The following is a 27,365-nucleotide window of genomic DNA, read 5'->3' as shown; positions in this document are numbered from 1 at the left end:
AAATTTCTTCATCAAAATCAAAACCTGAGAAACTCTATCCTTTCACCCTACAGGAATTACTATAAGATTTTCAGAACTGTAATTTAAAATATATTGTCTTTTATAACAAAGCTTAAAACCAATTAATGGCAAAGCTATGATTATATTATACATTATTTGTTCTACTTATGAATGTTTGTGTGGTATGAGATATTTTCTATAATAAAGGAAGCTTCAGTATGAAACTTTACAATTAACAAGTGGTCACTCCCTGTCTTTAATATCCTCATAACCCAATGTCACCCAACTCAAGTGCCTGTGAATATGCTGGAACATACTAAAATTTCTACCCATCACATGCCCATTCACTTGGCCTTTGTATACATTTACATGCATATCACGATCTGTGATATAAATGCAATGAGATGAATTTCAACAAGCCATGTAAGAAATCAATCATTTTATAGTCCCTTTCGTCTTCTCTCCTGATGCTTTTCTTTGCAGCCACTAATATCCAAATCTTGGCATTCAATTCCAATACTGTGATTTCAACTTTTTTAAAAATGTAGAATACTGGGAGGGTACAGAGAGGGTAACTTTCACATAGGAGCTCCTTGGTTTCAGGGAGACTGAAAGGAGGTTCAAAGGACCCTCTTGCATCCGCTATTCCTTAAGTAACTTTAATTCAAAATAATCAATATGCCACTGTGGAATATTTTGGGGTGGCCTGCCCAGGCCCCAGTAGTTCTAACTCAGGCTTCCAGACCCCAGAGCTTCTACTCTCAACCACTCTATATTGACTTCCTAGCGGTAGCTGATGCTTCAAAGATGCTTAATGTGGTACCGTGACCCATGATGACTGAGGTTCCCCAAAAGACTGGAAAACATTAGGGATGAACCAAATACACACTTCCTCTTCACATCAAACTAGGAAAAGTCCTATCTGCAAATTGTATCGTCGAAAGCAAGTATATATGTACCTCATTGTCATGGATGGCGCCCAGGGTTTTCTTCCATATGCTTTCAACAAACTACATTTTTCCTCTAGATAGATTTATATCTTCTTTTTTTATAAGCCTTGGCTTTCCTTTGATTAATACCAAAAGGTTTTCCCCATTATGGCCTGAAAACCTAAGTGCTTAAGAACTAAGCCATCATTTTCAGTAAAGCCACAAAAGAAACAAAAAAGGGCGCATTCATAGTTTTTAGATAAGGAGATCCTTATCTAAAGACGGTCCTCAAGCCAATCAGAAGTCTCGTGTATGCAGAACTGCTAGGTTATCAATCACGTGGGAAAACTCGGGTACCTTGATACCGACCAATTGGCTTCAACGTTCCGGTACACGTACCTCTAAATCGTCAGAGACCAATTTAAAGATCTCAGGGGCCGCCTCCTGGGCCCCCAACTAGCAACTTGGAAGGTGTCCAGAACTTGGAGAAGCAATGAAACTTGGTGGAAAATGGAGGCAGTGGGTGATGGGCATGCGTTTAATTTTTAAACTAGCAAAACTGGGGACTCCGCGGGCACCCTGTAAAGATTCCCGGCCCTGAAATTAATACCACAATAATAGTCTGCCAGTTTTTTTGTTTTGTTTTGTTTTTGATGGAACACGGTAACTTTGCCTTATTTTATTAATAAACAGATACTTTAGTGGCATGTTTCACTTATGGGTATTTTGGTTCCTAGTATTTAAAATACAGTCACAAATCCAATCATGGGGGGGAAAATGCAATAAAGGGGCGACAGCGAACACGTATATGTATGAAGTATCACTTAAAAGCATTTATTACCGTCGGTGTGTTGGGTGGTGACGGCCAAAGTGCGGCTGTGGTTAATGTACGTCGCAGAACCCTGAGCGGCTGGAGTCGCACTACGCCGGGACTCGTCAGTCGGATCACTGGGCACCTCACGCTCTAAAAATGGCGGCCGCGCCTCTACCCACCAGAGAGCACTACCCCAGAGGAACGTCACGTGACCAGGGCAACGACGCTCTTGCGTAAGGGCGCGACGCGGGTGAAAGTTCAGGGCCGACGCTGTGAACCCTGACGCTGCGAACCCTGACGCTGCGAACCCTGGCGCCGCGTCTGGGCCCAAGGCGAGGCTGGAACCCAAGCGACTCCCAAGGTTTTCGGCCAGGCGAGCGTTGGCCCGGGGCTGGGAGCGGACGAAGCGCGCCTCTCCCTGCCCTCGGCCTCGCCTGGTGGGCCGGAGGCTGGACGCCCAGACGCGACCTCAGGCTAAGGGGCGGGGCGAGCGGAGCGCCCGGCCCTCCCCAGAGCACGCGAGCTCCGTTCCGCGCCGGGTGGCGCCCGCTGGAGTTGACGTTAGCCATGGAAACGGGGAGCGGGTCGAGACGTCACCGCGGTAAGCTGGTTGCCCCGGCCGCCACAGCTCTTCTGCCTCCGCGTTCGGACCGCAGGCAGCCTCCCGGCGGGAGCGCCCTATACGGGTTTACCTGCAAAAACGCAGTCCCCGGGATGCCTTCGCGTCGCCTCTTCCTTCAGGTGACTCGAGGTACGTTAGATTCCCGACACCCACCTGGGAACTTCTTGGTAGCCTTAATTTCCAAGGCTGTGCAGAGTGATTATTGCACTTTTTAAGACGTGAGATGAGCTCAGTCGCTAGAGGCATCAATCTGGTGTGATTTTAATTTTCTTTCGTAAGGCAGCGTTAGCCCGTTGAGTTTTAGCATTTTATTTCTAAGAGACACTTGCGAAATGGAAAATGGCCCTTTCAGTCTTAGTTTAGGGATGGCTTTGTTATCCCAATAAAGTTTACACACTATGCCCCTTACTACTGTGTTCATTCTCTCTTTTATCTCCCCTTTTGCCCCATAGTGGTCAAATCATGGACCCCTGAACAGGAACAACTCTTTCCCCACTGATCTGCATCCTCTCTCCACAGCCCGCTGTTTATCAAGGGCCAACATTTACTTCAATGAAGTCTACTCCATCAGAAGTCACTTATCAGGCCTCTGAACTGATTTTCTCTCTTATTCAGCTGTATAATATTAGGTGGATTTTTCCTTTGTTAGCTCATTTCTGCATTTAGGGCAAAGACCATCCTTTATATTATTGAGTGTCTACTACCACCTGTGCCAAATTTCCAAACTGTTATCATAGCATCCAAAGCCAGTTCACACGTTGCCATTTTAGTAATTTAACTGTTTGGGCACCTGACCATTGCTTTAAAATTTCCTACTTAAAGAGATGCCTGCTAGTTATTAACTGCCACAGAAAATACCACGTTGGGGATCTTTTCTGTTTCTTTTTCTTCTGTAAGAACTTTATTGAGATAAAAATTCACATTCCATACAATTCAATTTTAAAACATGTTCATCACTCCCAAAAGAAGCACTGTACCCTTTAGCAGTCACTCTCCCTGCCCCCAGTCCTCACTATATCCACCAGCCCAGGCATACCCTAATCTGTTTTCTGTCTTTATAGATTTGCTGGTCCTGGACAATTCATATAAATGGAATTATACAATATGTAGCCTTTTGTGATTGGCTTCTTCCACTTAGCATTCTGTTTTCAGGGTTCATTCATGTTGCGGCATGCATCAGTACTTCAATGTCATTTATAGTCTATTACTATTCTATTGTATGGATATATTACATTTTATTTCATCTGTTGATGGCCGTTTATGTTGTTTCCATTTTTTGGCTATTAATAATATTTCTGCTATGAATGTTCATGTACAAATTTTTGTGTAGACTTATGTTTTCATTTCTCTTGGGTAAATACCTAGGAATGAAATTGTTAGGTCATAGGGTAACTCTATGTTTAGCCTTTTGAGGAACTGCTAGACTGTTTCCAAAGCAGCTGCAGTATTTTACATTATCACTTGAGGGTTCTGATTTCTCCATAAACTCAGCAGTACTTGTTATTGTCCGTCTTTCTGATGGCCAGTCAAGTGGATTTGAAGTGATATCTCATTGTGGTTTTGGTTTGCATTTCCCCAATGAGTAATGTTGTTGAGCATCATTTTGTGTGCTTATACTGGCCATTGGTATATTATCTTTGGAGAAATTCAGATCCTTTGCCCATTTTTAAATTATTTTTTTTTCATTATTAAGTTGTAAGAGATTTTTCTATATTCTAGTTATAAGTCCCTTAACATATATATTTTTTGCAATAATTTTCTCCCATTCTGTGAGTTGTTTTCACTTTCTTCATGGTGAGAACCTTTTCTTTTAGACGCTTTCCCCACTTGTGTTTATGTCTTATCAAGCAGTCCTACCTGCCATGGCCATGCTGGCTTAGCTAACAAAAGCTTCCTATTTTGACATTTGTAGATTTCTCTTAGGTCCACCTTCCTCGGAAAACCCTTTTTCCAAATTTGTCCTTCTATTTCTTAATTCACGAAAGAAACTTTCCTTTCATATGTCAGTAGCTTGGTGTGATTGAAAAACTCTGTATTCTTCCAGCTGACATTATGTGTTGGTTCAGTCACTTAATATCACAGGTTCTCAATTTTACTTTCTGTAAAATATATTGATTTATTTCTGGTAATTCATGTGAGTGGTAGACTTCATTTGCCTGATACTTGATTTTGAAGGAAGAGCTTATTAATCCATTTGAATTTATAATGGCTAAGATGTGTGAGGTGTGGGAAGGGTAGATTGGGATAGGAGCAGAAGTATTACTGGCAGTGCTGCACATTTATGATGCTCTGATGTGACCTTTGGCTATTTCCTACCATCTTAGTTTTCTGTAAGTAATGGAATGCTATCAGTTCATGTTCTAGTGTTGTACATTTGGGAAGTGTGAATCATAGAACCAACAACTCATCATTCCACCTGGGAAGCTTTGCCAATACATAATCTGCAATAAATAGATCCTTTGAGCTATCTAATCACCCCTCCCATCCAGTCAGAGTTTTCCCTACATACCAATTCCTGTGAATTTACAGAAAACTCTTAAATTGAAAGACCCTTCAAAATCTGGAATTTAAAAAATTACCATTTTGTATAGCCAAAGAGATGTTAACGTCCTTGTTCTTTTTAGGCACTTGGGTAGATTTTCCTTTTACTGGTAAGGGAGGAGTGTGCTTACTACATAATCGATAAACTAAAGCGCGAAATGTATTTTTCATCTTTAAGCACCAGATGTCTTTCAAAAGACTCTTCAAGAATCTAGCTGTTAATCCATGGCATAGCATTTGGTTCAGATTCCATAGAGTATTTTCATAATTACAGGGGTAACTATCTTTGCATCTGTAGATTCCTATTAGTACCCTCAACAGTTAGTACTTGGCTATCTAAAAAATACACATATGTGTTCTGGTGATGACAGATGATTTCTATCCAGAGTAACTGAGAATTAAGTTGTTTCATATCTTGCCAGATTTAGTAAAATTTGACAAGTATATTAAAACATAATAAGTTTCCTGAAAGTACAACAAAACTATAGTTGAGGTACAGTGCAGAAGTGCTCAGTAAATATGTGTGGATTCAATATCACCTCACACCTGTTAGGATAGCTGTTATAAAAAAACAAAAGATAACAAGTGTTGGGGAGGATGTGGAGAAATTGGAAGCTTCCTACTGTTGGTGGGAATACAAAATGGTACATCACACAGAAGTAGGACAGTGCTACTGAAAACAGTATGGGGAATCCTCAAAAAATTAAAAATAAAACTGCCATGTGATCCAGCAATTCTGCTTCTGGGTATTTATCCAAAAGAATTGAAAGCAAGGTCTTTCAACATATTTGCACTTTCATGTTTACTGAAGCATTATTCATAATAGCCAAAAAGTGGAAGCAAACCAAATGTCCATCAGCTGATGAATGGATAAAGAAAATGTAGTATATACATAAAATGGAATATTAGTAAGCCCTGAAAAGGAAAGAAATCCTGCCATATGTGACAACATGGATGAGCCTAAGACATGGTAAATGAAATAAGACAATCATGGAAGGACAAATACTGCATGATTCCACTTGCATGAGGTATCTAAAATCATCCAAGTCCTAGAAACAGGGAGTAGAATGATGTGCCAGGCACTTGGGGGAGGAATAAATGGAGAGTTGCTGTTTAACAAGTTTTAGTTATACAAGATAAATAAGTTCTAGAGATCTACTGTACAACATTGTGTTGTTAGTTAACAATACTGTATTGTACATTTGAAAATTTAAGAGGGTAGATCATATGTTAAGTGTCCTTGCCGTAAAAAAAAAATCTAATGTAATAGAACAGAAAATAAATGTGTGGATTCAATGAATGAAATCAACCAACAATAAAAACAATATGCTAGATTAAAAAAAAAAAGTAACCTTTGCTAACCAAAATCAGGCAATTGCTAAAACTTCTATTTCTAGGAATTCTTTTTGCCAAATTTAGAGAACTATAAATTCAGTATAATCCCCCAAAACTGCCACTTTTTGTTATCTCTTTCTTTGTTTTAAGGGATTTTCAGTCTGATATATTGCATGGTTACTGAGTTAAAGTTTTGGTAACTAAGTACTCCTTTCTAGGTCATTGCTAAATTGATCTCTGTTTCCTACCCTTTTGGATAATGGGTAAGAAATGTGGCTCAAATTCCAAAAAAAGTAACATTTCTATGGCTATTTTGTTGGCCTGCTTTCAGAGTAGCATATGAAGAAAGCATATGGCCTAAATGATTATTGTGATGCCACCTTTATCCCTTAACTTCTCTTTTCACAGCTTTAAAATTTTTTTCCCTAAGCCTTGAGCCATTTTTCATTTTAACATGTTGGAGGTAGCAGCCATATAAATGCATCAATCTGTCTTTAACAGTCTTTCAGAGCATATGCCAAATTCTCATTCAGGGAGTTAGTTTTTTTTTTTTTTTTTTTTTTTTGGTACGCGGGCCTCTCACTGCTGTGGCTTCTCCCGTTGCGGAGCACAGGCTCCGGACGCGCAGGCTCAGCGGCCATGGCTCACGGACCCAGCCGCTCCGCGGCATGCGGGATCTTCCCGGACCAGGGCACGAACCCGTGTCCCCTGCATCGGCAGGCGGACTCTCAACCACTGCGCCACCAGGGAAGCCCCAGGGAGTTAGTTTTAATTATTCTGATTTTATTTTTTCACGCTACTAATCCAGATTAGGACTTAGAAGATCTCTCTATAGAAATGTAACACTCATTTCATACAAATAAAATATTTTTGAAGTATTCCAGGATCTGTAATTAAAGTTTAAGTCAAACAGTACCAATTTATCATAATTTTTGCCTAAATGAAATTTACAATATCTGTCATGTAATCCTCTTTTATCCTTAAAATACTAGAAAAAACAACCTGATGTACTTGCTATCAAATTTCCATAATTTTTTTTCTCGTGTACCTTTGTTCATGACATTCCTCCTTAACTGGTATATCTTTTTAACTCTACTTCACCTACCTAAATCTTTAAGGTTGTGATTGAAGCCCAGGCCGATATTTCTGAAAGCAGTTTCCATAAAACACTGCACACATGATCTGTTATTAGATATCAAGGGAAAAATGGGTTCCAAGGACAAATAAGTTTGGAAATCTCAAATGACATATTTTAAGCAGATTTGCAGTGGTATTTTTTTTAACTTGAAGATGTCTCAGAGTCTTTAGTCTGCTGATATCCATTGTGACTCTTCAAGATTGCAATCTGGTATATAGTTTCTCAAACTTCTTTGACCACAGACACCTTTTCAAAAAACATTCTGTAGGGCAAACAATCCTGTATCCTTCAGCCTTTCTTTTTATATTCCATTAAAATAAATCGCCATCCCAGTGTCCTCCCCCATTCTCCTAAAGGCTTCTTGAGGGAACTTATACCCTTCATACTTTTTCATCTGCCCTCACTTTATTATCGCTCCTGCCTTATTTTGCCTCTTGTGTCTGCCGTTCTTCCTGTTTTTCTCTCCCAGTAAGAGCTAGTTGCTCCTTCCTGGTAATGAAGGAGATTAAAGCGTAGCATAAGACAAGGAGCAAATTAAAATTGGACTTCTGACATGTTAAAATCCTCTAGCCATTTCCTTCTCCATGGGAGAAACCCAGCCATGTTTCTCCCTCAGGCCCATCCTGCTCCAGTATTACTGGGATACTATACTGCTCTAGGCAAAATCTTCTCTGAGCCAATAGTACTATCATTAGACGCCATTATTTAGTCCATAAGAAAAATAAATGAAGATACTTTCCAAACATTTAAAAACTGGGAATAAAGAGTTTATGGATTTACTGTTTTGAATGAGGCAGGATATGCTGGAAGAAGTTTTCAAAAACAGTAAATAACATCCAACTTCCCTTTTAACAACAATATTTAATGTTCTCCAACTTTAATCATCTTACTTAAGCTATGCCAGTAATGTACTAAATACATGCCTTTCTGTGCCAAGGTACAGTATTTTACTAAATATTATGGAGAACCAGAAGTATCTCAAGATTTGGCCCTTACCCACAAATAACTTAATAGCAGAGAAAAGAAAAACATTTGAAAAGATAACATGTAAAGAGGTGAACAATACAAGAAATGCCCTCTGTTGATACATGTTACAAGATGAGTACTATGAACAAGCAATGTTTTTGATACACAGATAGGAGAGAGGCATAGTTTGGTCTAAGTGCTCTGCAAAATTTTCAGTATGGATTAAACTGAATCTTGAAAGTTGACTAAGATTAGTAATTATGGAAGGAAGGAGAAGACATCCTGGGCAAAGGAAAGGGTATGAGCAGACGGCCAGAAGGCCACAGGATGTGTTTACAGGGCATGGGTTGAGAGTTCTAGAGGATATTTGGTACTTTAAAGAGGTGTCAAAATGTTATATGTAAAATACACACAAACACAGCCTAGTGAGTATGACTTTTGAAATTTTTTACACTTATACACACCGAATAACCATGTATACGGACAAGTGTGTGTACTATTTTTTTTTTTATACAAATAGGATCATCAGTGTGTTTATTGTACTTTGCAGTATATTGTGGGCATCTTTCCATGTTTCCAAATCAACAGTAGATCTTGCGAATATTCCACTGTTTGGAATCTAATCACAGAGTATTCCATCAAATGGGTGAACATTTAAACTAAATTTACAAAAGACTCAGAAGTACTAAAAGGTTAATGAATATGGATAGTAACATGCAGCTAGATAATCTAGTTTATAAGATATCTTCGATTTCTGGCTTCCTTTCCCAGCGAGCCATCTCACCTTGTTCCTCACTTGCCTCAGTGGAAAAGGAGGGGTCAGCTTTTACCTAACTCCCTGGGGAAATTTCAGGTACATCTAGATTCTTCAAAATGCTCAGGCCAGCCATCCAAGCTCAATTTCCTGTCTGATAGTATCATCCATAGATAATTGAAATCAGAATCTTTACCCACACTCATAGGAGCATGTCCTTACTTACCTATGGCTTGTACTGAACAAGCATATCAGTACAATACACTGACATCACTGACATCGGTACAGGAGATATGCTCATTCAGAGGGGAGGAAGGCAATCTTTTCATTTCCTGAGATTAAACGATCAACCATTAAGGTTCCATCTGGCCCTGTGGTTCTGTTATTTTGTGAGTACTTGCAGGGCTGTCATGTGAGTAAAAGCTATGACTTTCTATATAGAGCTAAGGCTAGTAGCTGGAAGATATAAGATGATAAACATTTATAGTATAAAGAATTTCCCAAAAGTATAGCAAGAGGTGCTCTAAGGTAGTAATTCTTAGTGATGACCAAAAAACCTTTTGTGATACCCAAAAGCTCCCTCCATGGCTGATGTTGGTTGGGTAGAAGTGACTTGCAGAAAGACTCTTCTAAACTGATAGGAAGAAAGGTTACTTTAAGATGGCTTTAAATTTTTTGTGTGTGGTAAAATACACAGAGCATAAAATTTACCATCTTGACCATTTCTAAGTGTACAGTTCAGTGATACTCAATGCATTCACATTGTTGTGCAGGCATCATCACTGTCTCTCTCCGTGATTCTTTTCATCTTGTAAAACTCTATACCAATTAAACAGTAACGACCCATTCTCCTCTCCCCTCAGCCCATGGCAACCACTATTCTGCTTTCTGTCTGTGATTTTGACTACTCTAAGTACCTTGTAGATTTATATAGTATTTGTCTTATTGTGACTGGCTTATTTCACCACGCATAATGTCCTAAAGTTTCACCCAAGATATAGCAATTTGCAGGATTTCCTTTCTTTTTAAGGGCGAATAATATTCCATTGTGTGTATATACTAAATTTTGCTTATTTATTCATCCTTTGATGAACACTTGGTTTGCTTCCACCTTTTAATTATTGTGAATAATGCTGCTGTAAACGTGAGTATACAAATTATTTCTTTGAGACCCTGCTTTCAATTCTTTGTAGTATACATCAAGAAGTGGAATTCTTAGATCATATGGTAATTCAATTTTTAATGTTTTGAGGAACTACCATACTGTTTTCCACAGCAACTGTACCGTTTTACCTTCCTACCATCAGTGCACAGGGTTCCAATTTTTCCACATCCTTGGCAACACTTATTTTCTGGGTTTTTTTTTTTTTTTTGATAGTAGCTATCCTAATGAACATGAAGTGTTATTTCATTATATTCTGATTTGCATTTCCCTAATGATTAGTGATGTTGAGCATCTTTTCATGTACTTATTGCCATTTATATATCTTCTTTAGAGAAATGTCTGTTCAAGTTCTTTGCCAGTTTTTGAATTAGATTGTTTTTCTGTTGTTGAGTTTTAGGAGGTCTTTATATATCCTGGATATTCACAACTTATTTTTTTCTCCCATTCTGTCAATTGTCTTTTCACTCTGTTGATAGTGTCTTTTGATGCACATGATTTAATTTTTGTGAAGTCCATTTTGTCTATTTCTTTTGTTACCTGTACCTTTGGTGTCATACCCAAGAAATCATTGCCAAATCCAATATCAGAAGCTTTGTCCTATGTTTTCTTTTAAGAATGTTGTTGTTTTAGGTCTTATACTTTAAAGCTCTTGATCCATTTTGAGTTACCTTTTGTATATGGTGTTAGGTAAGGATCTAACTTCATCCTTTTGCATGTGGACACCCAGTTTTCCCAGCACCATTTTTTGCAGACTGTTCTTTCCTCATTGAATGATCTTGGTACCCTTGTCAAATATTTGACTGTATATGTGAGGGTTTATTTCTGGACGCTTTATTCTATTCTATTGGTCTATATGTCTGTCCTTATGAAGATGGCTTTAAACTTAATTTTTCATTTCTAACTTAGTATATGACCCCTGAGGTAATGCTTCACTAGCTGATCTTGTTAACAGGCAACTGTTTTTCAGAAACAGGAAAAGGGAAAGTTGAAGAGAACGGAATCCATATTATTTGATCCTTAGTTTTTTATGGCCCTTAAATGAAAATAATCTAGACTAAAGCATATATGGGTCCTTTTATTATTTCATGTTTTGCTAGTTCTGGTAGATTTTAGAAACTGACAAGAGAAAGAGAGGCTAAAAATTGAGGCATGAAGTGGTTTGCATGTGGTAACATAGTAATAATATGCTTAATAATAAGCATGTAATATGACTCTTGGAGTCCTTTGGTTTCCAGTTCATTGTCCTTCCTACTGCATGTTGAGCTGCCAGTGGCTTTTTATTGAAATGCTATTTTAGCAGGGTTTGACTTTTTGAATTATCAGAAAAGTTTACTATAATTGTTAAGTGATGTGACTCACACTTAGTATTTCTACTTTCCACTTCTATTTCCATTTCAATTCAAAGGAATTATAGAGAATATCCTTATTTTATAGAGCAGGGGTTGGCAAACTATGGCCCACAGGCTAATCTGGCCCATAGCCTGTTTGTATATAAATACTATAAAGTTATATTGGAAGACAGCTACTAATATCCACTTATCTATGGCTGCTTTTCTGCAACAACAGCTGGGTTGAGTCATTGTAACAGAAAAATATTTACTATTTGACCCTTTATAGAAAAATTTTGCTTACCCTTGTAATAGAAAAGTTAAGAAACAAACAACAGAAGCACTCAGGGAAATGATTGGTTAAACCACTAGTAGCTTTGAGTTGAGAGTACTGGCTTTTTGAACTTTCCTTTGACCTCAAAATCTGAAATTCCAAGTTTATCTAAGTTCCAGGTAAATTAATAGTGAATATGACTTTTTTCCAAATTAAAAAAAAAGTACTTAGCAACTATTTGTTTTGTGCCAAGTATGTGTCAGGCAATGGGAAGGAGCTAGAGAAGTGAAGTTACAAATCCTGCACTAGGGAACTAACTAATGGAAATATGGGATTTTTCTCCCTCATGTTTTAAGTATGATATTTTCAAATAGTTTTTTTTTTCTTTTTCTTAGAGACTGCTGTGTTACAGAAAAGGATGTGACTTTCAGAATAATCCTGAGTGAGAAGGATGAGTCCAGATGTGCCTCTGCTGAATGATTACAAACAGGACTTCTTTCTGAAGCGCTTTCCACAGACTGTTCTTGGAGGCCCTCGACTCAATTTAGGCTATTGTGCCCCTCCTTACATATATGTTAATCAGATTATCCTTTTTTTGATGCCATGGGTTTTGGGTGGAATAGGAACACTTTTGTACCAGTTAGGCATCCTGGAGGACTATTATACAGCAGCACTTTCAGGTGGACTAATGCTTTTCACTGCATTTGTCATCCAGTTCACAAGTTTATACGCCAGAAGCAGATGGGTGACAGTGGAAAGAATGCTGACCACAGATATCTTAGCAGAGGAAGATGAACATGAATTTACAAGTTGTGCTGGTGCTGAGACCATCAAATTTCTAATTCCTGGCAAAAAACATACAGCCAATACCGTTTTTCATTCTGTTCTTGCTGGCTTAGTGTGTGGTCTTGGAACATGGTATTTGCTTCCGAATAGAATAACCCTGCTTTATAGCAGCGCGGGAGGCACTGTTCTACTATTTTTCTTTGGATGGATGACATTGTGTATAGGAGAATATTCATTAATTGTAAACACAGCTACAGAGACTGCAACTTTCCAAACCCAGGATACTTATGAAATCACTCCTCTTATGAGACCTCTTTATATTTTTTTCTTTGTTTCTATAGATCTTGCACACAGGTAATAAGCTATCAAATACTTTATAACTTTATTTTTAAGCATACATAGTAAGAGCACTCTCCTTAGTATTAAAAGAAAAGAATCTATGAATTAAAAGTCACCAAACCATTGGGTGATAGGTTGTTTTGATGAATAATCTCATAGGACTAATCTTTGTTAAACATTCATCCTAAAGCAGTAATTAAATCTTGTTGAAGAGTAAAAAGAAAACCCTTTATAAGATAAATAAGCAAAATTTCAATCCTGTGTTTTACTTTAAATAAGGAGCTATGAATCTGTAAGATAGCCTGGGTGAAACCTGTGAAATGAGATGGAACTTTCCTGTGAAGGGAAAATAGAGAATTTATACACATAAATGTTAATGCACAGATTGAGTGGATTTAAGATGAACAGAATAACTTATTTAATTTTGTTATAGTAATTATATAGAATATTGTTTTTTTTAAATCAATTTGCTATGGAAGAAAAATAGAAAATAGCAATTTTAAACAAAATTATTTGATGACTTCTTTTGCTTGCCTTTTCTAAATCTGACATTTCTTTCTCTGTTCCTATAGATTGCAGCATTCTCTATCACAGGTAGAAATGTACAGGCACCACTTTATGGACTGAGTGTTTGTACCACCCCCATTCATATATTAAATCCCTAACCCCCAATGTGGTGATATTTGGAGATGGGGTCTTTGGGAGCTAATTAGGATAATGAGGGTGGGGCCCTGCTATGATGGGATTAGTACCCTTATAGGAAGACACACTAAAGAACCTGATTTCTCCCTCCAACATATGAAGATGAAATAAGAAGGCAGCTGTCTTCAAGCCAGCAAGAGAGTTTTCACCATACCCTGATCATGGTAGCACTCTAATCTCAGACTTCCAGACTCCAGGTCTGTGAGAAATAAATTTCTGTTGTTTAAGTCACCCGACTATGTTATTTGATTATGAGCTGGCTAAGATTTTGATACCAAGAAGATGGGTGCTCCCATAACAAACACCTAAAAGTGTAGAAGTGGCTTTGGAATTGGGTAATGGGTAGAGGCTGGAAGAGTTTTGAAGTGTGTGCTAGAAATGTGGACATTAAAGGTAATTCTGGTGAAGTCTCAAGACAGCAGTGAGAGCATGTTATTGGAAACTGGAGGAGAGGGCGATCCTAGTTATAAAGTGGCAAAGAACTTAGCTGAATCATTTTCTAATATTTTGTGAAAGGCAGAACTTGAGAGTGATACATTTGGATATATAGCCGAGGAGATTTCTAAGCAAAGTGTTGAATGAACAGCTTGATTTCTCCTGACTGCTTATAGTAAAATATAAAAGGAGAGAGATGAATTGAAGAAGCAATTGCTAAACAAAATGGAACCAGAACTTGAAGATTTGGGAAATTTTCAGTGTATACATATTGCAAAAAATGAGAAAGCATGTTCTGAAGGGAACACCAGGGGTGTGGCTGGACTGTCGCTCAGTGAAGAGTTTCTGGGATTATAAGAGCAGAAACACTTCCAGTTTGAACTAAAGATGTAATGGATGAAGGCTATTAAAGTTATTAAATTTGACAGGACAGGGATATTAGAGCTATTTGATGGTGAACATGGCGCTTTTCTTAAGCACCAAATGATCTGAAAAGTGATTCAGAGATTATCAGGTTTCAACAAGCTAGAAAGCCTCTTCTGGAAGCCTTGGGGCTGGTAATACCCTGCAGAGCTCTTGGGGTGGTACCCTCACCTAGAACTTTTTGAGTGATGTTGCTGCCCTGGGGGCCTGGAGGGCAGAGTATGAAACAAAGAGGATTATTCTACAACCTTAAAATCTAATGGAATTTGCCTTGCCAGATGTTGGACTTTTTTGGGGACCTATCACCCCTTCTTTCCTGTTTCTCCCTTTTGGAATGGGAATGTCCGTCCTTTGCCGGTCCCACCACTGTGTTTTGGAAGCACAAAGCATTTCTGGTTTCACAGGTTCACAGCTGGAGAGGATTTTGCCTCAGGATGGACTTTAGAGTTGATGCTGGAATGAGTTAAGAATTTTGTCGCTGTTGGGAAGGAATGAATGTATTTTGCATGTAAGAAGAACATGAATTTGGGAGATCAGGGTGGAATGTTACGGGCTGAATGTGTGTGTCTCTTCAAAATTCTTCTGTTGAAGCCGTAACCCCCAATGTAGTGATATTTTAAGAGAGTCTTTGGGAGGTAATTAGGTCATCAGGGTGGCCCTAGTTCCTGATGGAATTGGTGCCCTTATAAGAAGAGACACCAGAGAGTTCCATCTCTCTCTCTTTCTCCACTATGTGAGAATACAGTGAGAAGTTGGCTCTCTGCAAGCCGGGAAGAGTTCTCATCCGAACCCAATCGTAATGGCACTCTGATCTCAGATTGTGAGAAATAAATTTCTATTGTTTGAGCCACCTAGTCTATGGTACTTTGTTATGGTAGCCCAAAAGAAGACAAGGCATTTAAAAATATATAGCCAGCTTGTGTACTGAAACTGACCGATTCTTAGATTTCTGCTATTCCTTAACTCTTAACCTCTTCTAATTGTGCTACATTTATGGACCAAAGAACACTATAATACCCTTGTAGTTCTTCACCTAATCAAATATTGTAAGAGGAGAATTAATTTATGGAAATTCTATTGTAAATGATTTCTTAGTACCACAACCATTTACTAACTATAAAATATATTACAATTAAAAACTTGATTTTGAAAAATTAGCAATAAAATTGAGTTTAAATGTATATGTATACATTTGACCCCTTTTGAAAGATTTATTTATAACATTCTTATTTTCAGAATATAAATTATTGAGTTACTATCTCACTGTGCCATTTCTGATATCAGAAATTACCTGCTATAAAACATCTTTGCATTTAAATGATGCCCTAGGTTCTTTTAATCTTTTTAAAAATCTCAGTTAATTTATAATTTGGTTACCTTGACTACTCATTTTTCATTTCTCAATAAAAGAGCATAAAATGTTTTTTTTTACTATATTCAAGTTGGATTTAATATAGTTTTAATGTTTACAGTTTAATGATTATAAAAAGATTTTTTCAACTATAAAAGAGGCAGTCCTCGAACCTATTTTTAACGAAAATATGAAGTTTATATAGAAAAATTAACCTCCCATTTCAATTTTAGAAAAATTTTATCTTCTTATTAACAAAATAATAATCAAGATGTTCTTTATGCAGTAGTAGGTGTGATACTGCATATAAATACTGTATGAAATGTGTACTCTATTTGAATTTGGAGAGTTGTCAGATATGTCAAGTTGTATCTTAATATTCTTTCAGAGAATGTGAAAGTTGAAGAGACAAGCCCTACAGTGTAGTGATCTTTTCTCTTCCTGCATTCTTTAGTCTACCTAGTACAGTTGTATATTAATAATTTTAAATGACTTTTTCTATGCATTTTTATCAAAGACAAGTGTGAAACCTTCAGTGCTTAGTTCATAGACTCTCAGGAACTGTTTGAATGAATGATGCATGTTTATATCATCTTAGCCACTACATATTAGGAACATCTTTTTCTGGGCATGTGGATCTTAGTGTACAGAATTTGAAATATTTTTATGGTTATTAGAAAAACAGTTTTTTCTTGTGGGCTTAGATTTTTTTGCTCTAGAAAATTACTGTAATGTTATCAGAAATTTTAGGATTTAAACATTTTTCTGTTATAAAAGAACCACAGTAATCATCTGTTTGATCATCCTGAGTCATACACACAGGAAAGTAATCACAATGTTTGGTTATTTCAATTATGTATTCTTATATTGTGCTATTCTTGTGTATAAACACTTTTCTGTACTATTGCTTGTTTACTTAAGAACAAAAAGAGATTGGGGGGTAAAATAGAACTTGGATAACATATTTCCTAAGTATACATTATTTTTACACAAATTATCCTTTCCTTGAATATGTTAGCAAGAGAAGTGTTGTCTTTTAAAAAAACAAAAAACAAAAAAACTATACAAATCTACATGTTTTCCTTGACCTTCCTATGGCTTATTGTGTGTGGTTTGATTTTCTTTTTTGTTACTGGAGTGTTTTCTTCTCAGAATGAAATGAATTTTTTTTTAAAACTACACTACAGAAAGTATCCTCTAATTTAGCATCACATTGTTAACCTTGTGTTCGTTAATTCTCTCTGCTTATAAAAATTTGAAGGACATACATTATGAAGCAGAGTGCATTAGCTGGCATCGTCCTGATATCTGTGTAAGGAAGCACATTATACCATTATAATCATAGTTGCTATGCATTTGCTTCTCGGCTATTAACATACACTTAAGTGTATAAATATTAGTTGGCTTTCTCCTTGACTTTGATTCCTAGCAGCTCAGATATTCAAGTACAATTATTATGCTATAAGTTTTGAGATTTAGTTTTCTCTTTTGAAAGTTGTCTTTGGAACTCCATAAGTACTACAGCGTTGTTGGCTTCCAGGCAAGGTGTTTGGCTAACCTTATTCCAAAAACTTAGTAACATATTGATAATGTTTATTCCTCTGTGCTTTAAATTTTTTGTTAAATTATTTGAAACAATTTGATAATGTTACGTTTAACTGGTAAGTGCTGTACCAAAAACCAGTTCCTCCAGTTAAGATAGAAGCCTTCACTAATTTATGAGACTGTGTTGTACAAGTTTGTGTTCTCAAATCCATACCACTGTTTATACAAAATAGAAACAATATTATATGTTTGTTAAATTCCCAGGCTAACCCAGAGACATGTTCATAACCTAATGTTGCTGACCTCTGATTTTAAATATACTGATTTCAAATTCCAGGACCTGGGAGCAAGACAGTACAGGAGAGAGTAGGAAAAAGAGAAGAGCTTACTCTCTTTGCTAGCTACTAAGATATGAACAGCAGGAAGGCTTTGGCTTTCCTAGGGTTGCTTGCAATTTTAAATTTAAAATTTTTAAACTCTATAGAATCATTAGTGGAATTGCAGCCAATGTAATTTAAAGATTTAAGGGAGAAATATTTTTGTCCTGTACTACACTTGTATACAATTGAGTACTTGCTGGTATAGAGGAAGGACAGTGGTCACAATTTATGTTTTTGATCTTTTGCAATTTGGGATTAGGACCTTCCTGTAAATATTCTTTTGTTTCAGGGCAGAGGTGGGGTATAAAGGGAGGTGTAAGTGTTTTGTTTTTCCTTTAAAGATCTTCTATTTATTGTTTTGTATGATTTAAATATTTTCTTTTTATTGTAGGTTTATGGTAAATATACCAGTTCTAGAACAAATTAATCAGATTTTACACATCTTGTTTATATTTTTACCCTTTCTGTGGGCACTCGGGACCCTACCCCCACCTGATGCACTTTTCTTATGGGCAATGGAGCAGGTTTTAGAGTTTGGCCTTGGAGGCTCATCTATGTCAACCCACCTACGGTAATTATTTTAAATATTAAAGTGATATGTAATTTATTCTCAAAGAACATTTTTTCTTTTCAAGCAGATCTTTTTTTTTCCCCTCTGCAGGTTGTTAATAATGTTCATCATTTCTACTGGAACAGCTGTAACATCATATTTCATTCCCAGCACTGTTGGTGTGGTTCTTTTCATGACTGGACTTGGATTCTTACTGAGTCTTAACCTAAGTGAGATTGTTTTTGGCTTCAAACACAGTGTGACCGGACACAGAGTTGGAACCGAATCTAAGGCTTTACCCAACGGTTTGGAAAAACAGTTTACTTGGAAGGAATACCTTTTCTACAGCATTGTATTAGTCTTGGCTCTCTTAGAAACTGGTTTGTTGCATCACTTTGCTGGTTTCTCACAGAATTCCAAAAACAGTCCCCAGGCTATTGTTGGCTATATTTTGATGATATTATTTATAATACTATGGATACTTAAAGAAATTCAAAGTGTCTATATATTTGGAATTTTCCGGAACCCTATCTATCCAAAGCATGTGCGGACTGTGACTTTATTCCTAGAGAAGCAAACAACGCTCATGAAGATTGGTGTTGTCAGACGGATTTTGATAAATCTAGGTAGGAAGACAAATATTAATAAACTTGTATTTTATCTAGGAAGTGTACAAAAATATTATGGAATTCCTGTATTTGTATAATGTTATACTGCATACAAGTGTTTATTCGTTTATGTTTTGGTTTATTTATTGTTTTTTTTAGCTCATTGCTTAAATGTGCTCATAAAAATACTCATAGGCCAAAATAAAATATGGTAGAAGGGGTTATTTTGCCTTCATTAAATTTGTCTCTTTTCTTGTTTGCCTTAGTGTCACCTTTTGCTATGATAGCATTTCTTTCATTGGACAGTTCCTTACAAGGACTCCACTCTGTGTCTGTCTCCATTGGATTCACAAGAGCTTTTAGAATGGTAATGCTAATATGCACTTAATAGTATTTTACTATTCCCAAATTTAATTATGATTTTGCTTACTCTAACAGTTTACTTAGATTATCAAATTCTGCCTAATAAAGTGGTAAATTTGTGTACTGCAGGTATGGCAGAATACAGAAAATGCTTTATTGGAGACAGTCATTGTATCATCAGTGCACTTGTTGATCTCCAATACAGACATATGGTGGAACCGAAATCTGGATACAGGAATCAGACTCTTACTGGTAAATATATTTTTAACAGCTTTAATGAGATGTATTTCATATACCATAAAATCATTCACTTAAAGTGTAAAGTTCTGCGATGTATATTCAGAACTTTGCAGCCATCACCACAATCTAATTTTAGAATATTTACAACATCCCAAAAAGAAACCTCATACACATTAATAGTCATTTCCATTCTGCTCTCCATCTCATCTACTCCCTACTCCAGCCGCAGCAACCATTAATCTACTTTCTGTCTCTAAGGATTTGCCAATTCTGGACATTTCACACGAATATGATTATACAGTATGTTGTCTTTTGCATCTGGCTTCTTTCTCTTAATGTTTTCAAGATTCATCCATGTTGTAGCATGTATCAGTATTTTATTCTTTTTTATTGCTGAAAAATATTCCATTGTATGGATATATCACATTTAGTTGATTCATTCATTAAATGATAGATACTTAGGTTGCCGCCACTTTTTGACTATTATGAATAATGCTGCCATGAACATTCAAGTACAAGTTTTTATATGGACATGTGAGTTCGTTTCTGTCAGGTATGTTTACCTAGGACTGGAATTTCAGTTACACACGAACTTTATGTCTTAACACTTCAAGGTATTGCCAAACATTTTTCCAAAATGATTGCACCATTTTACATTCTCACCAGCAGTGTATGAGGATTCTAATTTCTCTACATTCTCATCAACAGTTGTTATCTGACTTCTTCATTATAGCATTGTCATGGGTCTTTTCACGATTTTGATACTGCATTTCTCTGAATACTAATGATTCATCTTTACATATGTTTCTTGGCCCTATGTGTATGTTTTTGGGGAAATGTCTGTTCAACTTCTTTGCCCATTTTTACCTGGGCTACTTGACTTCTTACTGTTAAGTTTAAGAGTTCTTTATATATTCTGGATACAAGTTCCTTGACAGATATATGACAAGCAAAAGTTTTCTCCCATTCTGTAGGTTGTCTTTAGCTTTCTTGATAATGTCCCTTGAAGCAAAAAAGTTTTAATTTTGATGAAATTCAATCTATCTATTTTTTTCTTTTGTTGCTTGTATTTTTGGTGTCATATCTAATAAACACTGCCTATTCAAGATCGTAAAGATTTGCTATGTTTTCTTCTAAGAGTTTTATAGTTTTAGCTCTTACATTTGGGTCTATGATCTACTCGGAGTTAATTTTTGTATATGTTATGAGGTAGGATTCCAAATCCATTCTTTTGTATATGAATGTACAATGGTTTCAGCATAATTTATTGAAAAAGCTATTCTTCCCTCAATGACTTTTCTTGGCACCCTGCCAGAAATCAAACAAATGTAAGGGTTTATTTCTGGGCTCTTATTCTTTTTTCCATTCATCTATGTCTGTCCTTATGCCAGTACTACACTGTCTTGATTACAGTAGCTTTGTAGTAGGTTTTAAAATTGGAAAGTGTGAATGTTATGACTTTGTTTTTCTTTTTCAAGATTGTTTAGACTATTCTGGTACCTTTGTGTTACCATAGAAATATTGGTTTTGGCTTTTCAAGTTTTTCAAAAAGGCATCTGAGACTTTGATAGAGATTGCCTTAGATCTGTAGATAAAATTTGGGGAATATTGCTGAAACCGAGTAGGACCCTGTGGGGCTCCTGGGCACAAAAACCTTTCTGTGTCCCCTTCCCTGAGTTCCAAAGGGCAGGTTCAAACAGTTGCTAATCGGGGAAGGGAGAGGATGGAGAGACAAATGAGGAGCAGTCAAGAAACAATAGTGCAGCCTTAGGAGCAGGGTCCTGGTTCCCGCTCAAGGGATACACATAACAATATCTTTGAGCTCTTCTGCAGAACTAAAACCCCCACCAAATGGAAGGTGTTAACTACTTGATGAAGCACTCTTCATTCCAGAGAAGGTCACAGTTTGCCCATCATCACCTGATGCCATATAATCTTTGGATTGAAGGAATGCAGCAAGGCACCCTGATCCTTACCAGCAACACTGCTCCCCTTGACTATAAAACTCCTCACCCCACCTCCACCACCACCACCCCCGGGTTTGGGACACACAGTTTTGAACACAGTAACCCGTTGTGGCCCCCTTTGCCTGGCAAAGCAATAAAACTATTCTACTTCACCCAAAACTCTTGTCTCCGAGGTTCAATTCAGTGTCGGGATACAGAGGCTAGATTTGGCTTCGTTGCTGTCTTAGAAATATTAATTCTTCGCATTCATCTACATGACATGTCTTCATGTTTATTTATATCTTCTTTATGTCAACATTGTTTTGTAGTTTTCAGTGTACAAGTCTTACAGTTTTATTAAATATTATTCCTAAGTATTTTATTCTTTTTGATGATATTATAAGTAGATTGTTTTCTTAATTTTTTGGGTTGTTTATTGCTCAAGTATAAACTGCAGTTGATTAGTTAATGTTAATCTTATATCCTGAAACCTCACTGAAATGTTTTATTGTTTCTAATAGATTTTTAGTGGATTTCTTAGGATATTCTGTATATGAGATCATGTCATCTGCAAATTAGATATAGTTTTACTTCTTCCTTTCCATTCCTTTCCAATCTGGATGTCTTTCATTTCTTTTTCTTACCTAATTGCCCTGGCTAGAACCTCCAGTATAATGTTGAATAGAAGAGGTAAGAGTGGACATCTTAATGAGGAAAGCATTCAGTCTTTCTCCATTAAGTTGATGTCTGTCTTTTACCATTCCTGCTTCTATTCCTAGTTAAACTTCTTTATCCTGGAGGGTGTTGGATTTTGCCTCTTCTATATCTATTGAAATAGTCATGTGGTTTTGGTTTTTTAATCTACTAACATGGTGTAATATATTGATTTTCAGTTGTTAAACCAATCTTGCATTCCTGTAATAAATCTCACTCAGTCTTGGTGTATAGTCTTGTCTTTATGTTGCAGGATTCAGTTGGCTAGTGTTTTGTTGAGAATTTTTGTCTGATGTATATATTTGTGGCTTTCTTTTCGTATCTTTCGTTTAGATATCAGAATAGCAGTGACCTCATAGAATGAGGTGGGAATTTCATATCAATAATCTTGAATGTAGTATTCAGTATGTATCTTAAAATATTCTGTACTATGTAGTATTTTGTAGTATGGAAGCCATCTGGGCCTCAGCTTTTCTCTTTGGGTAGCTTTTAAATTGTTAATTCAGTTTCTCTACTTGTTATAGGTATATTCAGATTTTCTATTTCTTCTTGAGTTGGTTTCAGTAATTTATGTCTTTTTCTAGGAGGTTGTCAGTTTCATCTAAGTGATCTACTTTATTGGCATATCATTGTTCATAATATTCTCTTATAATTCTTTTTATTTTGTTCTGTAAGATTGCTGGCAATGTTATCTCTTTCCTTCCTGATTTTAGTAATTTGAGTCTTCTATGTATTTTTCTTGGTCAGTCTGGCTAAAGGTTTGTCAGTTTTGCTGATCTCAAAAAAACAGCTTTTGGTTTCATTGATTTTTCTCTATTATTTTTCTATTCTCTGTTTTATTAATTTCCACTCCAATCTTTATTATTTCCTTACCTCTGCTTACTTGAGATTTAGTTGCTCTTTGTTTTCTAGTTTCCTAAGGTGGAAGATTAGGTTATTGGTTTAAGATCTTTCTGCTCTTTCATTTGTAGCTATAAATTTCCCTCTGAGGACTGGGTTTGCTGTATCACAAGTTTTGTTGTGTGTTTCATTCATCTGAAAATGTTTTCTTGTTTATCTTGTGATTTCTTCTTTGACCTGTTGGTTATTTAGGAATTTGTCTTTTAATTTCCAGATTTCTTTCTGTTGTTGATTTAATTCAGTTTTGATTGAAGAACATACTTTTCATGATTCATATGAATACACTTAGTATGATTTCAGTCTATTGAGGTTTGTCTTGTGGCATGATGTCTGTTTTTTAATCTGTAAAATATTCTCTAAAATAAGGATAAATTAAGGATAGTTGCTTAACTGTTTACTACTGCTAGTTCTCATGACTTAACAAGCATGTAATGCAAAGCTTAATCAACCTTAAGATAGACATAGCACTGTGTTCTCTTTAGTACTACTTTTTTTTTAAGAGAGGTGAAACTTAAAAATGTAGTCTCATTTATTAACTGTGAGATTGGAGAAAATTATAACAAAGGATCTCATGTAAGGGCTATTTCCTCAAAAATATTGGAGCAGTAATAAAATTATACTGTTTTTCTTATATGATCTTGAAAATTTATGAAAGGTATTTAAGAATAAAAACTTCATTTTTATGTCTCTGCAGGTTGGTATCATGCGTGATCGTCTGATTCAATTCATCTCTAAATTGCAGTTTGCTGTGACCATACTCTTGGCGTCATGGACAGAGAAAAAACGTAGAAAATCAACCACCACTTTATGTGTACTCAACATTGTCTTCTCTCCATTTGTGTTCACCTTCATAGTTTTTTCTGCACTACTCTCTTCTCCCTTACTCCCCCTCTTCACCCTTCCTTTGTTCTTGGTGGGGTTTCCTCGACCTATTCAGAGTTGGCCAGGAGTTGTGGGTACCACAGCCTGTGTGTGTGCAGATACAGTGTACTACTACCAGATGGTCCCGAGTTTGAACACTGCCCTGCAGTCTGCAATGGCAGCTGGAAGTTTAGGTAAGTAAATGGGTTGTGCTTAAGAAATCCTCACAAATGCATATAAAGTACAAAAAAATGAACAGACAGAAAAACAGTCTTTTGATCCAGCTGTTATACAGATTCTAATACTTTGATGTGCAGGCAGAAAGACTAAATATGAAGAAGTATATCTCCTACTCCTTATTTTGAGGGAAATAAAGTTATAAAATAAAAATATGAAGTGAAAATTTCATTTAGGTGATTTGACAATTTTTAAAAAACATTTTCTTGACTAAAATCAAGTTATAGTCCCCCTATGAAACATGAAACACCTTATCCCAAAATTTTCATGAATTTTAATGAGTTCATGTCAAGTAGATATAACAGCTTAGGTCCATAAAGAGTGAAAACTAGCATTATATAAATATCAGATTGAAGAGCTTAAAGGAGTCTGCTTGTATCTTATTAGTTAATGTCTAGCAACTTGTCTGACAAGGTTAGAGGGTAAGGGAACATAAAAGCTTTGGTCAGTGATCGGTAACCTCCCAAAATGAAGTGCTATACGAATATTAGCAAGATTTTTGATGAGAATGAGCTAATATTATAATTATAATTTTGTGATAATTTTATAATTTCATCATACACTAACTGTAAATTCAGCTATATTGTACTTCTCAAGGTTGGTTTTAGATAAAGTACAAGCCGATGACAATAGTGTGTTGTCTCCTACGGTATGCTTTAGCCCCTGAACTTGTTTTAGGTATGTCCAGTGACTTCCTAGCAGACTGACTCCCCTGGCAGAGAGTAGCAATTTAAAATTAGAATTTTAATGAAATGTTTATTTGGGTTGAACTTTTCTAATTATCTATTATGTGAGATAATTTAGGAAAAATTTTATTTTTCTGATATAAATTTTTTATGAATAAGCATTTTCCTTATAGGAAATATTCTACACTTTTAATACTTTCATACACTTCCAATTAATTTTTATTATATAGTGCAATGCCACTTTTTAAAATGCCTGTAACGTTAAACTCACATCTGAAATAATAAATACCTTAGTAATAAGGTAGAAATTATACGTTATTATCAAATCAATTATATTCAACCAGTAAGTGTGTTGTAAAGTATTTCCTGGGAGAAAAACAGAAAACAGTGAGGTAACATTTCACACACATCTGATTGACAAAAATATAAAAAAAGTCTGACATTAACAAGTATTGGCTAGGGAGTGGGGAACAGGAACTCTCAAACCCTGTTGAAAGGGAATGTGTAAATTCATACAGCTACCTTGAAGAGTAAACTTAATAGTCTGTAGTAAAGATGTACATATCCCATGGCCTAGGAATTCCAGTTTTAAATTCCATGATCCAGTGATTGCAATTCTAGAGAAACTCTTGGACGTGTGTCTTGAGGGTCCCCAAGACCATTCCCAAATTTGATGATTTTCTAGGGGGACACATAGGACAGCATATAGTTGTGCTCATAGCTAAGATTTAGTATAGTAAAAGGATGCAGAACAAATACAGCAAAGGAAAAGTCACATGGGGTGAGAGACTGGGTGAAAGCTTCCAGGCATCCTTTCCCAGTGGAGTTACACAGAACGTGCTTAATTCCCCAGCGCCTTGTTGTGACAGTATGTGTGATATGTTGACTACTGGGGAAGCTTATTTGAGACTCAATGCCTAAGGCTTATATTGAGGGCTGGTCATGTAGGCACCCGCTGCCTACGAAATACCAAAATTTCAGGCTCCCAAAAGGAAAGCAAGTGCTCAGTATAAACTGTATTCTTTGCACAGACAGTTTAGGCACAATGCGAGACTGTTTATCAGGTAGGGTGGTGAGAGCTCTTTTGAAATACAAGTTCCCAGTTTCCAGCCAAGGGCCAACTTTGTAAGCAGGCCTTTCAACAGACAGCAGTTATTTCTGCTATGTTAACTCTTTCTACATAATACATTGTACAAGCAGACTTGTACAAAGATAATTTATACAGCATTATTTATAATAGTGAAAAATTGGAAAACATCTGAAATGTTATCAGGGAAATGAATATTTAAATTCAGCTGTATTTGTACAATGAATTCTCAGTATAGTTAGAGTGAAGGAGCTTTGTAGTCGATATATAATGTCTCAGAGACAATGTTGAGAGAAAAACTAAGTTTTAAGAGTATTTGTACAGTGTGGTAGATAGCATTTTATGTAAATTTTTAACACCACAAATTTATAGGCATGTATATAAAAATGTCCAAAATGTTTTAAATCATTAATGTGAAGTTGGCTTTTATATATTTAATATATTTTCCTAATATATTTAATATGTATTTAGGGTTTTACATAACAGGTTCTAATTTGTTGTTTTTCTGGAAAATATATTCTTAATTCTTATAAATTATCACCTATAGATTTTCTCTTCCAACTGTTCCTGTAAAGAGCTTAATTTAATGCCTCCTGATATGCAATGGATAGTTGTTTGTATTCTTGACCTAAAAAGAGGGTAGAAAGAATTATTAATTAGTCCCAAGTGTGTTATTAATTTTAAAGATTCACGTGGCAAAATAAAACAAGCTTTAACAATTACTTACTTTTTTTTTCTAATTTGTTTTAGGTCTCCTCTTACCTGGGTCTCATTACTTGGGCCGTTTTCAGGATCGTTTAATATGGATAATGATTCTAGAATGTGGCTATACTTATTGCTGTATTAACATTAAGGTCAATGTGCATTTGAAACCTCTCTAGTACATGTGTAAAAATTTTGTTATGCACACATCAAAGAATTAACAGCTCACTTTGGAAGAGTATTTTTTTACTTGTGAAAACACTTAGGATTGTTAAAGTGTATTTCAGTATGCACATATTGATAGACAGACTAGTGTTGACTGTATGATAGAGCATAGTAACAAAATACACTTGCCCCTTTTTTATCCAGTCTTATTCTTTTTATCCCTATCTAGTTGAGCATCTCAAAAAGGTGACTCAGTAATATTTTCTTCACTCCTATATCATACAAGCATTCTCAACTTAATATAAAAAACTTCTTTTGACCCCACTGCCCTTACCTGCTAATACTGTTTTTCTCCTTTCAGAGCAAAATGCCTTATTAGAGTCACTTATAATCATGTCTCCAATTTCATTACTTCCATTTTTCTCTTCAACTTACTCTAGGTTTTTGACCCTATTACCTATTACTCTAGTAAAAACTGC

At 36.1% G+C, this 27,365-nt stretch overlaps 1 protein-coding gene across 5 annotated transcripts in view; it reads left to right on the top strand.

The window, feature by feature from the left end:
* The first annotated feature begins 2,013 nt into the window (after positions 1-2,013).
* PCNX4 (pecanex 4) overlaps positions 2,014-27,365 on the top strand; it is a 42,197-nt gene continuing 16,845 nt past the window's right edge. Inside the window, exons 1-8 of one of the 5 annotated variants that reach the window (XM_019923252.3) lie at positions 2,014-2,344; positions 12,262-13,006; positions 18,219-18,398; positions 18,489-19,003; positions 19,252-19,352; positions 19,478-19,600; positions 23,843-24,203; positions 26,770-26,873. In XM_019923252.3, the coding sequence (XP_019778811.2) occupies positions 12,318-13,006; positions 18,219-18,398; positions 18,489-19,003; positions 19,252-19,352; positions 19,478-19,600; positions 23,843-24,203; positions 26,770-26,873 (2,073 nt within the window). In that variant the 5' untranslated portion in view covers positions 2,014-2,344; positions 12,262-12,317. Of the gene's footprint in view, positions 2,495-12,261; positions 13,007-13,563; positions 13,891-18,218; positions 18,399-18,488; positions 19,004-19,251; positions 19,353-19,477; positions 19,601-23,842; positions 24,204-26,769; positions 26,874-27,365 lie in introns of those variants that run through there. The other 4 variants (XM_019923245.3, XM_033851089.2, XM_019923260.3 and 1 more) reach the window with 4 other exon arrangements.

This window comes from Tursiops truncatus, chromosome 2 (genome assembly GCF_011762595.2).
Source record: "Tursiops truncatus isolate mTurTru1 chromosome 2, mTurTru1.mat.Y, whole genome shotgun sequence".
Classification (NCBI taxonomy): domain Eukaryota; kingdom Metazoa; phylum Chordata; class Mammalia; order Artiodactyla; family Delphinidae; genus Tursiops; species Tursiops truncatus.
This window is presented reverse-complemented; position numbering and strand designations above follow the sequence as displayed.